At 44.1% G+C, this 16940-nt stretch overlaps 1 protein-coding gene across 9 annotated transcripts in view; it reads left to right on the top strand.

The window, feature by feature from the left end:
- LOC102463526 (urea transporter 2) overlaps positions 1–15951 on the top strand; it is a 62423-nt gene extending 46472 nt beyond the window's left edge. For 8 of the 9 annotated variants that reach the window (XM_075932738.1, XM_075932743.1, XM_075932742.1 and 5 more), the window contains one exon: positions 376–4003. In XM_075932738.1, the coding sequence (XP_075788853.1) occupies positions 376–476 (101 nt within the window). In that variant the 3' untranslated portion in view covers positions 477–4003. Of the gene's footprint in view, positions 1–375; positions 4004–6238 lie in introns of those variants that run through there. The other variant, XM_075932741.1, reaches the window with a different exon arrangement.
- The last annotated feature ends 989 nt before the right edge of the window (positions 15952–16940 follow it).

Genomic DNA, 16940 nt, shown 5'->3' with positions numbered 1-16940 from the left:
ATGGAAAAAGTTTCTCCTCTATTTTGTATGTTTAGTCTATCTGGCATAACTATTATGCTGTGTTAGAAGAACTCTCCATGGACCCCGATCTGTACTGAATTTAAGAACACGTACACTTGTAAACGTGTCTGACTTTGAAATAGGATAAGATGATTTACAAGGTGGTGGTTTGGGAGAAGGAAATAGAGTTATAAAGTCCAAATAATAGCAGCTGAATCCAGAGCACTGGAGAGAAAACTCCCTCTGGGTGCATTATGGGATTCCTAATTATGGGCCTGGTGCCCAGATACCACAATGATGGGTGCAGTTTGCAAGGTTCACAAGTCCCAGCTTTATAATGATTGTTAATTATAATAAATCTTTGTATTGTCCTAGCATATAAGTGCCCCAGTCATGGACCCAGCAGCAGTGTGCTAGGTGCAGCCCAATCACGGAACAAAATGACAATCTCTGCCCCAAACACCTTACAGTCTTAAACGACAGAGGGATACAGACAGACTGATGGGGGTGGGGCAGGCAACAGGCTCTACAAGCAGCATCCTGAATGGATACGAACGGGACAAGATTACATTTGTCAAGACCAGAGAAAGGAATGTTGCTGTAAACATGACACAAGAGGATGGCCGCCTGGATGGAAAATGTAGCTGTGTGAATGGGCAGGAAAATAAGCACCTCACAGATATTAGGCAGAAAGAATCTGTGAGACTTAGATACAGCTGACACCTGAGGCTCTAGAGATTTAGCACAGCCGGGTCCTCTTGGCTCCTGCCCTGTTCAGTTGATAAAGTCACTTAGAGACCCTGGGTTCAGTAATCACTGGAGTTTATTTACAGATTGTGCTCCCACCACCTTTTCACCATGCAAACAGCCCTCTGCCATCAGCAGGGGTGCGGAAGGGGAGTATTACCTCCATTTCCACTCCCTGTCTTTTCCATTTCTTCCTGATCCCACCCATCCCCTCCACCTCCCTTCCCCTGTGGCTTTTATACAGCCCCAGCCTAATTAGGCGGCAGCTGTCTCTTCTTCCCCACTTAGGGCTAGGTCAGTGGTCTCCAAACTTTTGGGGCTGCCAGGCGCCCAGGGGCGGGGCTGCTCACACACTGGGCACCCGGGGCAGGGCCGCGCCCGCGCCCACGGGCGAGGCCACCCATATCCTGTGTGCCCAGAGCTGGCGGCCCCGCCCCTGAGTGAGTGGTGCATGGGCACTGCTGGCTCCTGGATGTGTGGCACAGGTGTTGGCTCCAGGCACGCAACGCATGGGTGATGGCGACCCCGCCCCCGGGCGTGCGGGACATGGGCTGTTCCGGCCCCGGGCGACCCCACCTCTGGGAGTGCAGCACAGTTGTGGCACCAGCCCTGGGAGTGCGGCGCATGGGTAGGCCCACTGCTCAGTGAGGAGGGAGAAGCAGTAACAGGAAACTTGGAAATGGCGGAGATGCTCAATGACTTCTTTCTTTCGGTCTTCACCGAGAAGTCTGGAGGTGTGACTAACGTAGTGAATACAAGCAGAGAGAGGGTATGTTTAGAAGATAGGATACACAAAGAACAAGTTAAAAATCACTTAGGAAAGTTAGATGTCAGCAAGTCACCAGGTCCTAATGAAATGCATCCCAGTAGAGCTGATAGAGGAGAAGAACAAGTCATGCCAAACTAATCTGATAGCTTTCTTTGATAGGATAACGAGCCTTGTGGATAAGGGAGAAGCGGTGGATGTCATATACCTAGACTTTAGTAAGGCATTTGATACGGTCTCGCATGATATTCTTATTGATAAACTAGGCAAATATAACTTAGATAGGGCCACGATAAGGTGGGTGCATAATTGGCTGGATAACCGTAGTCAGAGAGTTGTTGTTAACGGTGCGAAATCCTGCTGGAAAGGGATAACAAGTGGAGTTCTGCAAAGGTCTGTTTTGGGACCCGTACTGTTCAATATCTTCATCAATGATAGTAATAGAAATGTAGCCATGTTAGTCTGGGGTAGCTGAAGCAAAATGCAGGACTATGTAGCACTTTAAAGACTAACAAGATGGTTTATTAGATGATGAGCTTTCGTGGGCCAGACCCACTTCCTCAGATCAAATAGTGGAAGAAAATAGTCACAATAAACCATCTTGTTAGTCTTTAAAGTGCTACATAGTCCTGCATTTTGCTTCATCAATGATGTAGATATTGGGATAGAGAGTACACTTATTAAGTTTGCAGATGATACCAAACTGGGTGGGGTTGCAACTTCTTTGGAGGATAGGGACATAATTCAAAATGACCTTAGCAAGTTAGAGAATGGTCAGAGGTAAACAGGATGAAGTTTAATAAAGAGAAATGCGAAGTGCTCCACTTAGGAAGGAACAATCATTTCCATACATACAAGATGGGAAGCGACTGTGTAGGAAGGAGCATGGCGGAAAGGGATCTAGGGGTCATAGTGGACCACAAGTTGAATATGAGTCAACAGTGTGATGCTGTTGCAAAAAAAGCAAATATGATTCTAGGTTGTATCAACAGGTGTGTTGTAAGCAAAACTCATGAAGTCATTCTGCCGCTCTACTCTGCACTAGTTAGGCCTCAGCTGGAGTACTGTGTCCAGTTCTGGGTGCCACATTTCAAGAAAGATGTGGAGAAATTGGAAAGGGTACAGAGAAGAGTGACAAGAATGATTAAAGGTCTAGAGAACATGACCTATGAAGCCAGGCTTCATGAACTGGGCTTGTTTAGTTTGGAAAAAAGAAGATTAAGGGGGGACATGATAGCGGTTTTCAAATATCTAAAAGGGTGTCACAAGGAGGAAGGAGAAAATTTGTTCCTCTTGGTTTCTGAGGACAGGACAAGGAGTAATGGGCTTAAAGTGCAGGAAGGGAGGTTTAGATTGGACATTAGGAAAAAATTCCTAACTGTCAGGGTCCCTCTCTGGAGATATTTAAGAACAGGTTAGATAGACATCTGTCAGGGATGGTGTAGATGGAGCTTGGTCCTGCCTTGAGGGCGGGGGGCTGGACTCGATGACCTCTTGAGGTCCCTTCCAGTCCTATGATTCTATTATAACCATGTTGAACTTGAGATGAAATCTAGACATCCACAAATAGCTGTCATCTTGCTGTCCTGACACGGCCTAATGAAATACACCCTCTAGCGCTTACAAATAGCTATGAGGAAGGCAGGATCTGAAATCCCCAACTACTGGAATTAGGTGACAGTGTGAGACACTCAGCTTTCATTGAAAAATAAATATAATCTAGTAAATTTGAGGGAGAAATCTAAAACTAGACCCAAGGCTCAGAAACCATAAAGTAAATCCAAAGAATCCATCTTCATTTTTAATCTCCTGATTGTGAAGCCAATCTCTTAATTTTAGGGGCCTGACTTATGATTTTTGAACCCTTGGGGTTGACAACTGTGGCTGAGAGGGTGTCACAAGGAGGAAGGAGAAAACTTGTTCATCTTTGCCTCTGAGGATAGAACAAGAAGCAATGGGCTTAAACTGCAGCAAGGGAGGTTTAGGCTGGACATTAGGAAAAAGTTCCTAACTGTCAGGGTGGTTAAACATTGGAATAAATTGCCCAGGGAGGTTGTGGAATCTCCATCTCTGGAGAGATTTAAGAGTAGGTTAGATAAATGTCTATCAGGGATGATCTAGACAGTACTGGGTCCTGCCATGGGGGCAGGGGACGGACTCGATGACCTCTCAAGGTCCCTTCCAGTCCTATATGCACCTGAAGAAGTGCGTCTTTGCCCACGAAAGCTTATGCTCCAACTCTTTGGTTAGTCTATAAGGTGCCACAGGACTACTCGCCGCTCTTCCAGTCCTAGTATTCTATGATTTTATGAAATGTGCTGCTTAAGTCATTCATATGATCCCACATGTTGTTTACGGTGAATTATGCCTTAGACAATATATATCTGGTATTTGTTTCTATGTGACACTCAATGGCTGTGTCTACACTGGCACCCTTTTCCGGAAAAGGGATGCAAATGAGACAAGTCGGAATTGCAAATGCAGCGGGGATTTAAATTTTCCCCGCTGCATTTGCATGAACATGGCTGCCACTTTTTTCTGGCTCGGGGCTTTGCCGGAAAAAAGCGCCAGTCTAGATGGATATCTTTCGGAAAATAAACCCTTTTCCGAAAGGTCCCTTATTCCTCTTAAAATCAGGAATAAGGGACCTTTCGGAAAAGGCTTTATTTTCCGAAAGATCCCTGTCTAGACTGGGGCTTTTTTCCAGCAAAGCCCCGAGCCAGAAAAAAGCGGCAGCCATGTTCATGCAAATGCAGCGGGGAAATTTTAAATCCCCGCTGCATTTTCAATTCCGACTTGTCTCATTTGCATCCCTTTTCCGGAAAAGGGTGCCAGTGTAGACACAGCCAATTAGTTTATTCTGCGCCATACGTATTAGACCAACTTTAATTGAGTTACCAAGGAAATGTTAGCCTCATGCCCCTGCCATTTATTGTTGTGCCTCCATGTACATATTTTGTCACTGTTTGCCTGAATACCCAACAGCTCCATCCTTGCTTACAGAAACAACTTACCTTACTAGTGCAGCTGCATTGTTACACTTCTCTGCGCCATAACTACCAAATAAACTGTAGTGAGAGTTCACAAAGTGTGTACGTTTTCCTTTGAATTCCATTTTTGACACTGAAATAGGAGAAATTCTGAGATTCTGAACCACGTCTCCAGTCTGAGAGGACACAGTTCATGCTGAGCATTTTCTGTTATTCTCCTTACACAGCCCCCAGCACTATCAACATAGAGTCACAGTAAACCCCAGCAATTTTTAAAGCTACATTAAAAAGTGACATTTGAATACAATTAGAATGTTTGCATCAAAGCCCTGCTTGATGGCACAAGGATTCCCATCTCCTCCCAAAATACACAGATGCCAGTTAATTCATTGTGTGCCCCTTAACTCAGTCTCACAACCCTACCCCACCCCCGGGCTCTAGTACTACATGAATTCAATTCTGCACCCCTGCACTGTCAGATTAGTTTCCTCTGCAACCCCCACATCAGTGACTTCTGCATCCAGGCTTCAACAATAGCCCCACCACAATGGAATTTGTGCCTCCCCCAACAGCTGCATCGCGGCTCCTCTTGCCAGCTAGTGGTTCTGTAGCAACCCTCCAAACTCCCTTAGGAGAGGGACAGAGGCTTCTTCTCTCTGTGACTCTCTGTCTCTCAAAATGGCACCCTGTGACTCACATAATCATCATTCATATATGGCTGTGATACTTTGTGCAAAGCATTCTATGTAAGGTATCATATCAAAACACCATTATCTGCTGAAACCTGATTGTTTTTTTGCTTTGGTCCAAATATGTATAACATCGGTGTGTATAAAGTTGTGAGCTTTTGCTGAATAGATGTTACTGAACTATGCTGTAAGGTTGCCAGTGACATACAAAGGGCCCCCTCCACAACCTTTAATTAACTGTATGAGTCAACTATGCAAACATCACACAACGGGAATGGTTCCATCACTGTGACTTGGGAATTGCTTGATCACTGCAACTCAGCAAAGCTCACCAGGGCAAGCCTAGGCTAGTGTCTGCCAGGCATTTGGGCCAAGGGTATAGAACGTGGCTGGCCAAACTTAGTGCCGCTTTGAGCCACATATGGCAATCTTCTGAAGTTTGAGAGTTGGGGCTTCAGCCCGACTCCTGTGAAAGCCCCGCTAAAGGTGTGTCCCACAGGGCTGAAGCCCCACGACCCCCCCTTCCCAGTGGTCTGAAACACCTACCACACCAACCTGCTGCAAGGCAGTGGTCACGAGCTCCCTGCTCCTGCCAAGTCTAGTAGGTGGAGACTGGGGAGTGTAGCAGGCTCTGTGAACCCACTTTAATGGTGAAAAAGCCACATGTGGCTCGTGAGCCATAGGTTGGCCATCCTTGGGAAACAAGGAGCAGCTGCAGCCTGTCTTGACCTTTCTCCTCCCCCACCAATGCTGGAAGCAACTGGGAGGCCGAGAAGACAAAGGTCATTGAGGAGACTAGTCCAGGCTGCAGAGGGAAGTCTGTGCATTAAGGATTGTGACGCTCTGATGGGGCAAGACAATTACTTGATCTAAATACTGCCGAGTGTAAAAGGGCTTAAGACTTAGACAGTGCACTTAGTTTTATTTGCTGTGGTAACCTGCTCTCTCCTTTTATGCCTACCGTTTTATAATCACTTAAAATCTTTCGTACTGTAATTAATAAGCCTAGTTCATATTTTACCTAAAATAGTGTGTTTTGCTTGAAGTGCTTAGGAAACCTCAGCCACCGTGGACCCCGGAACCAAGTTTGAGGGGGCAGCTCTGCACACCCAGAAGCCATGGAGGGAAGGCAACCAGCCCTTAGTTGCGGACAGACTGCAGCTCACCACCCCAGCTCTCAAAGCCACGCAGAGCTCCCATTGATTTAAAGGAGTCTGGGGCTTCAGCCACCGCCACTGCCAATGCCACAGTAGCAGCAGCAGTGCCGAGAAGCACCTGGCCCCTTTGAATCACCAGGTCCCAGGGCCACTGTTCCCTTCGTCCCCCTTCCCCGCCAGCGAATACGAAAGCACCCCAGTTCCAGGTTGCATTCCAGAGAACATATGACATCCCTTCATGAGGCAGGTGAAGGCATTAAAAGTCATTAAGTGCAAGTGGGTACACAGCCAGCAGGGAACACAGCTAGCCCTAACAATACAGGGATCAGTGTTTTGGTCATGCGCCAGCCCCTTGCGTGCTGAGGGAGGTGAGATGAAGTAGCCAGCTCTGCCTGCTGAGGCAGGAATTTACCCCTTGGCAAGTGCCGCAAGTGCAGGAACTGCCCAGACTGGTTAAGTGGTTCACATATCCCCATGCCTCAAAACTCCCCTTGCCTCTGAGGAGGCCCGAACCCCATTGGGACCTTTCCACAGCCCTCGGGGAAGCCCCAGGAACAAAGGCTGCCATCAACAATAAAAGAATGATGCTGTGAGACCTGAGCAGACCAAAAGTGACTACAGAGCTCTGGTAGTATGGGTGAGGGAGTTTGGGGTGCAGGTGATATTCTCTTCAATCCATCCAGTCAAAGGTAAGGATCGAGGCAGAGACAGATGCACCCTGGAAGTGAATGTTAGCTGCAAAGATGGTGTCACCAGGAAGGCTTCAGATTCCTTAACTACTGGATGCTGTTCCAGGAAGAAGGTCTGCTAAGGAGAGATGGAGTCACCTATCAAGGATGGGGAAAAGAGGACTTAGAAACAAACTGGCTAACCTAGTGAGAAGGGCTTTAATCTAGGTTTGACAGGGTCAAGTGACCAAAGCCCACAGGTAAGTCATAAACATGGAAAATTGGGAGATGGATCAGAAATTGGGGGGAGCATGGACTGTAATAGCTAGGGGAATACTAGTGAAAATGGGGTAGGTTTAGAAGTTGAAATTTAAAAAAACAAGTTAAAAATTACTTAGAAAACTTTGATGTCTTCATGTCACCAGGGCCTGATGAAATGCATCCTAGAATACTCAAGGAGCAGATAGAGGAGGTATCTGAGCCTTTAGCTATCTTATTTGAAAAGTCATGGAAGTCGGGAGAGATTCCAGAAGAATGGAAAAGGGCAAATATAGTGTCCATCTACAAAAAGGGAAATAAGAACAACCAGTCAGTTTAACTTCTGTGCCAGGGAAGATAGTGGAGCAAGTAATTAAGGAAGTCATCTGGAACGTCTGGAAAATAACACAGTGACAGTAAAGAACAAATCATGTCAAACCAATCTGATAGCTTTTTTGATAGGTTAATGAGTCTTGCAAATAAGAGAGAAGCAGTGGATGTGGTATACCTCGACTTTAGTAAGGCATTTGATACGGTCTCACCTTATATTCTTATCAATAAACTAGGCAAATACAACTTAGACAGGGCTACTATAAGATGGGTGCATAACTGGCTGGATAACCGTACTCAGACAGTAGTAATTAATGGTTCTCAATCCTGCTGGAAAAATATAACAAGTGGGGTTCTTCAGGGGTCTGTTTTAGAACCGGCTCTGTTCAATATTTTCATCAACGATTTAGATATTGGCATTGAAAGTACGCTTATTAAGTTCGCAGATGATACCAAACTGGCAGGAGTTGCAACTGCTTTGGAGGATAGGGTCATAATTCAAAATGATCTGGACAAATTGCAGAAACGGTCTGAGGTAAACTGGATGAAGTTTAATAAAGACAAATGCAAAATGCTCCACTGAGGGAGGAACAATCAGTTTCACACATCCAGAACGGGGAGCAACTGTCTAGGAAGGAGTCCTGCAGAAAGGGTTCTCGGGGTCATAGTGGATCACAGGCTAAATATGAGTCAAAAGTGGGATGCTGTTGCAAAAAAAGCAAACATGGGATACTTTAACAGGTGTGTTGTGAGCAAGACACAAGAAGTCTTTTTTCCTCACTACTCTGTGCTGATTAGGCCTTAGTTGGAGTATTGTGTCCAGTTCTGGACACCACATTTCAAGAAAGATGTGGAGAAACTGGAATAGATCCAGAGAAGAGCAACAAAAGTGACTAAAGGTCCAGAAAACATGAATTATTGGGGAAGACTGAAAGAATTGGGCTTATTTAGTTTAGTAAATAGAGAAGACTGAGAGGGGCAGTTTTCAAACATCTAAAAGGGTGTTACAAAGAGGAGGGAGAAATTTTGTTCTCCTGGCCTCCGATGACCAGAGAAGAAGCAATGGGCTTAATTTATAGCAAGGGAGGTTTAGGTTGGACATTAGGAAAAACTTTCTGTCAGGGTAGTTAAACACTGGGATGATTTCCCTAGGGAGGCTGTGGAATCTCCATCACAGGAGAAATTTAAGAGCAGGTTAACAGACATCCATCAGGGATGTTCTAGATCAGAGCTAATCAAAACATGGCCCATGAGCTGCATGTGGCCCACAACCCATTTGTTCACAGCATGCAGTGTAGTTTGGGTTTACACGGGGCTCAATGCATGGTGGGATCCTCTGAACATGGCCTCCACGGGAAACACACTCCACAACAGCAAGGTGCCTTCCAGGTGGGGTGAACACTGAAAGAGGCAAGCGAGTGGGCTGGCTGGAACAGACGGGTACAGGGTGTTTGCATTTCTAGCCCCCAGAGAGGAGGTGCCGGGAGCACTAGAGCATTGTGGGAAATGCTGGTTGCTTAGCCTTGTGGACAGAGCCAGAGAGGTGCTGACTGACTCACACAGGCCACGTTTGGGGTCAGTGCCACAGCATAAGTAATTAATTACAGCATAGTAATTAAACTTACTATTCATGCCTCTCAGTGTGAAAGAAGCTATTTGCATATATTTGCATGTATATGCAACCATACTTAAGTTACAGCCCTTGGCATGTGCTGTACGTATCATTGTGGCCTCCGGGGCTTCCAAAGTTGAGTAGCCCTGATCTAGATGGTGCTTGGTCCTGCCTTCAGAGCAGGGGACTGGACTTGATGACCTCTCGAGGTCCCTTCCAATTCTAGTATTATATAATTCTATGATCCTATGAAATGGGGAGGAGTCAAATCAATATCTTAATGCAAGAAGTATGAGAAATAAGCAGGAAGAACTTGAAATGCTAATAAACAAACACAACTATGACATCGTTGTATCACAGAGACTTGGGATAATAAGCATGTCTGGATGATCATAATGGTCCCTTCTGACCTTAAAGTCTATGAGTCTATGAGTCTATTCCACTGCATAGGAAAGACAGGAATTATGGCAGGAGATCACCCTGGTATAATCAGGATATTTTTAATTATCTAAAAATCAAAATGTGAAAACCAGGTCAAATTACAAACGATGAATATAAACAAATAATACATGTATATAGGGGCCAAATTAGAAAGGAAAAGGTACAAAATGAGTTCAATCTAGCTAGAGACATAAAGGATAACAAATGTATTAAAAGTAAGAGGAAGACCAAGGACAGGGTAGGCCCATTACTCAATGATCTTTCTTGATCTCAAAGTTCAGGTACCTAAAAAAATAATGTATCTAAGAAAGCATTAAACTCAAATTTGCCTATCACATATCTTCAGAAGTTTCCAGAATTTATACTTTCCGTTTACAAAAAGCCTTCTTTTTATTATAAATACTTTAGCTTGGCTTGAAGATTTAGTATAAAAAGAATATAAGATAAACATTTCAAAAGTATCTAATTGAGTTGTTTATTTTTAAAGGGACTAAGGGCTAGATTTTTAAAGGTATTCAGGAGCCTAAATACCAGATAGATGCCTAATGGAATTTTCAAAAGTGACTAGGTGCTTCACAGCCACAGAAATCAAGAACCTATCTGGGAATTAATGGGAGCCTAAAGACATGCAGAAAATACATAATGGCACTAAAACGTTCCTAGGTTTAGATTAATCTTGGATCAGACCTCAATTCAATCAGATAAGTATGAGAACAGGGTCTGATTTGCTAATCAGTATAATTGAAAAAATAATGCTAGAAATGTGTAGTCTTGGCAGCATGTTCTGGAGAGGAAAGGCAAAGTTTACAAGTGGAATTTTCCAACTTCCTTTGCACATAATTTCAGTGCCTCAGAACCAAAGGAAATTGACAGATTGCTCTAAAACAGATTTTTCAGGCCCAAGTTTTCTGTTGGGGAGTTGTTGCACCATCATAAAGGTTTACTATAAGAAAGCAGCCTTTCCAAATTAGTTCATGCCAGAAAGAGCTTGTAGATGGATTTTTCATTGAAAGCATCCTTTTGCCCTAAAAAAGTCAGAATTTCATAGTAAACTTGGGGAATAAAGAACCATTCTGGCTGAAAACAAAAATGTTTAGGGTTTTGTGAAATGTTCTCTGCATTCTGGTTTTCCATTGAAACCTCAACACGATCCACAAAATATGTTGATGTTCATTTTCATTGATATTTTGGGCAGGAAAAACATTTCTTGACCAGTTTTGGAGTCAATCCAAACCTCCATCTAGTCCTGGATCTAATCTGTACCTAGTTTTCCAGAGTTTTTAAAAATGATCAATGAGCCGTTTTTAAATGGTGGACCCAAACGCGTAAATTTGCATCCTAACTCACTTTAAGAAGGAACTAGATAACCATACGAACAGGATTATATATTGGAGTTGCCTATGATAGAAGAGAACTGGACTCGATGATTCAAAAGTTCCTTCCTTCCAGATTCTCTGTTTCTATGAATCCAGGTTCTGGATCAGGATGTCATAGAGACAAGGGAAGGCCTAAATGCTCTAGAGCCCAATTTCCATAAAATTTGGGGCTGCTCAGTGCTGGGATTTGTGGCTAACAAGATGGTTTATTAGAAGATGAGCTTTCATGGGTCACACCCACTTCCTCAGATCAAATAGTGGAAGAAAATAGTCACAACCATATATACCAAAGGATACAATTTTAAAAAAATGAACACATATGAAAAGGACAAATCACATTACAGAACAGAAGGGGGACGCAGGGGGAGGGAGGAAGGTAAATGTCTGTGAGCTAATGGTATTAGAGGTGATAATTGGGGAAGCTATCTTTGTAATGGGTAAGATAGTTAGTGTCTTTGTTGAGACCAATGCGTAGAGTGTTGAATTTTAGCATGAATGACAGTTCAGAGGATTCCCTTTCAAGTGCAGATTTAAAAGGCTTTTGAAGCAGGATGCAAGTAATTAAGTCGCTGAGACAGTGTCCTTTCTGGCTGAAATGGCAAGAAACTGTTTTTTCTTTGTGATCCTGTCTAATGTCTGTTTTGTGGGCATTGATCCTTTGGCGAAGTGTCTGAGACGTTTGTCCAATGTACAAAGCAGATGGACACTTTCGGCACATGATAGCATAAATTATATTTCTGGATGCGCAGGAATATGTATTCTTGATCTTATAACTCACTTGGTTAGGTCCAATAATGGTATCAGCAGAGTGAATATGTGCACAAAGCTGGCAACGGGATTTGTTGCAAGGGAAGGTAGCAGGGTTGGTATTAGTGTGGTATGTCCTGTGGTTGGTTGTTGGTAAGAATCATCTTGAGGTTAGGTGGTTGTCTATAGGAGACTATGGGTCTGTCTCCCAGAGCTTCTTGGAGTTTAGTATCCTGTTCCAGTATAGGCTGTGGTTTATTGATAATGTGTTGGACAGGTTTAAGTTGGGGGATGTAGGTGATGACAAGTGGTGTTCTGTTGTTGGTTTTCTTGGGTCTGTCTTGAAGTAGATGGTTTCTAGGTATTCGTCTGGCTCTTTCAATTTGCTTTTTTATTTCTCCAGGTGAGTAGTTGAGGTTTATAAATGCTTGGTAGAGATCCTGAAGTTTTTGGTCTCTGTCAGTGGGATTAGAGCAGATGCGGTTGTATCGAAGGGCTTGGCTATAGATGATGGATCGTATGGTGTGTGCTGGATGGGAGCTGGAAGCATGTAGGTAACTGTATGAGTCAGTGGGTTTTCTGTAGTGGTGTCTAATTTTCCATTGTTGATTTGTACTGTGGTGTCCAGGAAATGGATCTCTCGTGTAGAATGGTCCAGGCTGAGGTTAATGGTGGGGTGAAGGTTGTTGAAATCTCTGTGGAATGTCTCCAGTTTTTCTTGGCCATGCGTCCAGATCATAACAATGTCATCGATGTAGCATAAGTAGAGAAGGGGCAAAAGAGGATGGGAGTTGAGGAAACGTTGTTCTAGGTCAGCCATAAAGATATTAGCATACTGTGGGGCCATGCGTGTACCCATGGCTGTGCTGCTGATCTGGAGGTATAAGTTGTTCTCAAACTGGAAATAGTTGTGGGTGAGAACAAAGTTACATAGGTCTGCTATCAGGTTGGCAGTGGTGTCCTCTGGGATAGTGTTTCTAATTGCTTGTAATCCGTCTTCATGTGGGATGTTGGTATATAGTGCTTCTACATCCAGGGTGGCAAGGATGGTGTTATTGGGGAGGTTATCGATGTTTTGTAGTTTCCTTAGGAAGTCAGTAGTGTCTCGGAGATAGCTGGGGGTTTGAGGAGAGAGTCTACATAGCTGGATAGACCTTTAGTCTCCACTGTGTGACAATGAAAAAAATCTTTCTTGCAGGTTGATTTCTTCCATGTGGTGATGCCTACACAAGCTGTCCAAAAGTCCCAGCATTTGTGGGTGATCTCCGTTCCCTCTGGTAGTGAGCCTGGAGAGGGGTTTTGTGGTTCCTATCCCTCTCTCTCCAGACTGCAAAGTGAGGAGGAAATCTCTCCAGGGTTGGGACGATCGCTGATTGAAATAGCAACCACTGGAGAACAGAGGAACAAATGAATTGGTCTATGAAACCTAAGTCTGTGTATACATGACGAGAACACTAAGCTCCAGTTACAGCAGACCTGGAATTGTTGCTTTACTAAAAAGCCATGTTATTACCCAGCACACAGGACATGAACCACTCCTCCTGTACAGCCCTTTTGAAGGCCAAGAACTTCCAACCATTTGCCTAAGTCATGCAATTGTCAGTGCATGGGGCATCAGAGGAGAGCAGCATCCCATTTTTTTGCCTCTTCTGAAGCACTCTGGCTGACGCAGCCTCTTCTTCTTCCTGGCAGAGTGAGAGGTGCTGCTCTTGCTCTTTCTAATTGTTTTGGGTGCCAGTTTCAAGGGTTGCTTTTTACAAGCATGTTCTGTTTTACTGGCCTTCCATTGCATCATGCACCATTGTGTGTGTTTTATTGTATTGGTTCTTTATTACTGCACAGCACCCCAAGCACTATGCGAGAGAGCTGCAGGTGGACATGAGAAATAAAATGTAGCCGCCCCCGTTGTATAAATGCTCCCCTTGAACCGCAGCTTCACCTTTCAGTAGCAGGTTTCAGGTGGGACTTCCTGAAGCACCCAGCGTTGGCCTAGCTTAGTTCCTGTTGGAAGTTATTCTGTGGTAAATTTCCCCTTGGCTGCACTGGAAGCAAAGAATAAGACAACGCTGAGATCATTTGAAAAACTCACCCTTAACATAGCTCTGTGGCATGTGTTAGGTTCCTGCTCATTGCGTGACTTGCAGAGAACTCGGCACTGTGACAGTTGGAAGCTTTGCCCCTCCTGTAGAATTTTTCAATGCACGGAATCTTCAGAGTTTGGCCATGGGAGCAAGAAATCCTTCAGCCACCCCACCTTCATGCATCCTTGCTTCACCCCCGGTTCATTATTGACTTTCAGGAAGGACACGAAATAGCTTGTTTCACATCTTTCTCCACATCGTGACTCAACTGATCTCACTGTTGCTGGGAGAATAAAGAAACTGACAGTCTTCCAAATTGTATCTCCTGGATGATTTCCAGGGGATTGCCTGGGGTGTGCCTCTGGACAGAATTCAGACTTCAGTATATGGCTTTGGATGGAATGATTAGGTACATGGTACTATAGTGCTGCAAGGGAAGTAGAATCATAGAATCCTAGGGCCAGAAGAGACCTCAGGAGTCATCGAGTCCAGTCCCCTGCCCAAAGCAGGACCAACCCTAATTAAATCCATCCCAGCCAGGGCTTTGACAAGCCGGGACTTAAAAACCTCTAGGGATGGAGATTCCACCATCTCCCTAGGTAACCCATTCTAGTGCTTCTCCCATTCCAGTACTTCAGTGGAGGGGAAGCCATCATGGCAATTCTATTTTGTTCCAGACAAATCACCTTAAAACAATTATTTCTTTGTATGTTCCCCATCCACACCATCTCTCCTTATTTTTCCCTGTTTCTACAAGCTCCCTTGACTTCTGTTCTCAACTGTTCATATCTAACCTCTGCTGTTGTGTATCCGCTTTCTCCAACCTCCATTTTCTTTGCTTATTCCTGCTGACCTCTTGTGACACTTGCCACAATCTTATTCTTTCTTGGAAAGCCAAGCTTTCCCTCTCCTTGCCTTCCTCGCCTCCTTTGGCACTTCTCCCTCTAATCTTCCCAAATTCTAGTGACTCACTGCTTTCTGGGTTTGCCCAGGAACATTGCAATCCATGAGCTTTTCTGCCATCCATCTGTGAGAGCTGACCCATACTTGACAAGTTGTGACCCCTTTTCTGGAACTGCTCTCCTTCTGCATCTCAAGATCCCTGAAGTTGGTTTCCCAGTAAAGGAGAACTTCTGTCTCTCTCAATATTTTTACACATGCAGATGCTACAGGGATGGGATCATTAGAAATGCCTGGGATTGTCATAATGTTTTAAAATCTGCTCATGTGATGCATTTGATTAATTCAGTTTCAACCGAGCCCTGTTCAGTTATATCCAGTGTCCAATGGAGGCATTGAGTCCATCCCAGATTTAGGCTTGGTGGGGTTTATTATTTGTTTGTTTATTTGTTTATTATGTGTTTATTGCAGCAAAACTTGATTATTTCTTTAGAAAACTTTCAAAATATTTGTAACAAAAAAAGCTACAAAGTAAAAGGAAAGTAGCAGGCTGCACCACAGAAAACAGATTCTGTGCAAAGAGGAGCCATATGCTACTGTATGCTAGTGCCTCAGCAATGCTAAATCACACTTTAAGTAAGTAATAAAAGGAAAATACATTGTATTCAGCCATCATTTTGTAGCATAAAGGATAAGATATCGGAATGAATTCCAACCAGTTATGCATCCACCTTATAGTAGCTCCATTTAGGTTGTATTTCCCTAGTTTGTTTAGGAGAGGGTCATGTGAAATAGTATCAAAAGTCTTAGTAAGGTCAAGCCATCAAACCTTCCTATCAAACTCGCAGTCCTCAAGCGGTGCCCATTACCCAAACACAGAGCTGTCTTTAATGTATGTATGAGAGAGATAGAGAAATGCTATTGTCCCTGCCCTATACATGGGAATTGAAATACAGTGGGGCTAAGGGCCAAATTATAGAAGATATTTAGGTGCCTAATGATGCAGAGGGGCACCTAATGGGGTTTTGAAATACTGAACTCCTCTTGGACTCCTTGAGTGCTCTTCGTATCAGTCTGCATCTTTAGGGACCTTTGAAAATCCCGCCCTAAGGCCATGTCTAAACTATATCCCCCTGTTGGGGATATTGAAAGTGCAAACAAAGCTAAGAATTCAATATCCCATGCTTCATTTGCATAATGGCAGCCACCGCTTTTTTTCCAAAATGGGGCTTTTTGGGAAAAAATGGCGGTTTAGACAGGGCATTTTTGACAGAAATGCCCCGTTTTGAAGGATCCTGTACTTGGAGTACAGGATCTTTTGAAACGGGGCATTTCTGTCAAAAATGCCCTATCTAAACTGCCATTTTCTCAAAAAGCCCCATTTTGAAAAAAAGCAGTGGCCGCCATTATGCAAATGAAGCATGGGATATTTAAATCCTGGCTTCATTTGCACTTTCAATTCATCTAATTTACATCCCTCAGCCGACAGTAGTAGCCTTAGAAGTAGCCTAAGTGACTTGCTCAGGAACACTTGATGCATCTTTGCAGGGTGCAGAATCCAGGTTTTACTGGATCCCAAGTTAGTGCCTTTATGTGAAAGAATGCATCTGCCCTATAATGCCCACTTCTGGCCAAGTGTGTCTCTGCTGAGGCCAACCTTGGTTTCACTTTCACTCAGGCTCCCTTAAAAAGCCTGCATAGTCCAGACAGTCAAAGCAGTCCCCCTTCTAGGGTCTACTTAATTAAGTCCTGCACAGTCCTTCAAAGGGAATTCACTCCAAAAGTCTTCAAATCCACTTTCAGCTGGCCCCTACCACACACAGAATCCCAGAATCTCAGGAACTCATTGAGTCCAACCTCCTGCCCAAAGCAGGACCAATCCCATTTAAATCATCTCAGCCAGGTCTTTGTCAAACTGGGACTTAAAATAAATTCTAACTACTTCTGCTAACCCTTATTAGATTTCTTTTGGTCTAGTCCGCCAATGATCTCCCCCCCATTTTAGTGCTATCCATTCGGAGGAGCATTTCCAGCAGATCTAGAGAAGTGATTATTCCCCCTAATTCAGCACTGGTGAGGCCAGTTTTGGGCCCCCCACTACAGAAAGGATATGGATGCATTGGATATAGTGCAGCGGAGAGGCAACAAAAATTATTAGAGGGCTGGGGCACACAACTT

This window comes from Pelodiscus sinensis, chromosome 6 (assembly GCF_049634645.1).
Source record: "Pelodiscus sinensis isolate JC-2024 chromosome 6, ASM4963464v1, whole genome shotgun sequence".
Classification (NCBI taxonomy): domain Eukaryota; kingdom Metazoa; phylum Chordata; order Testudines; family Trionychidae; genus Pelodiscus; species Pelodiscus sinensis.
This window is presented reverse-complemented; position numbering and strand designations above follow the sequence as displayed.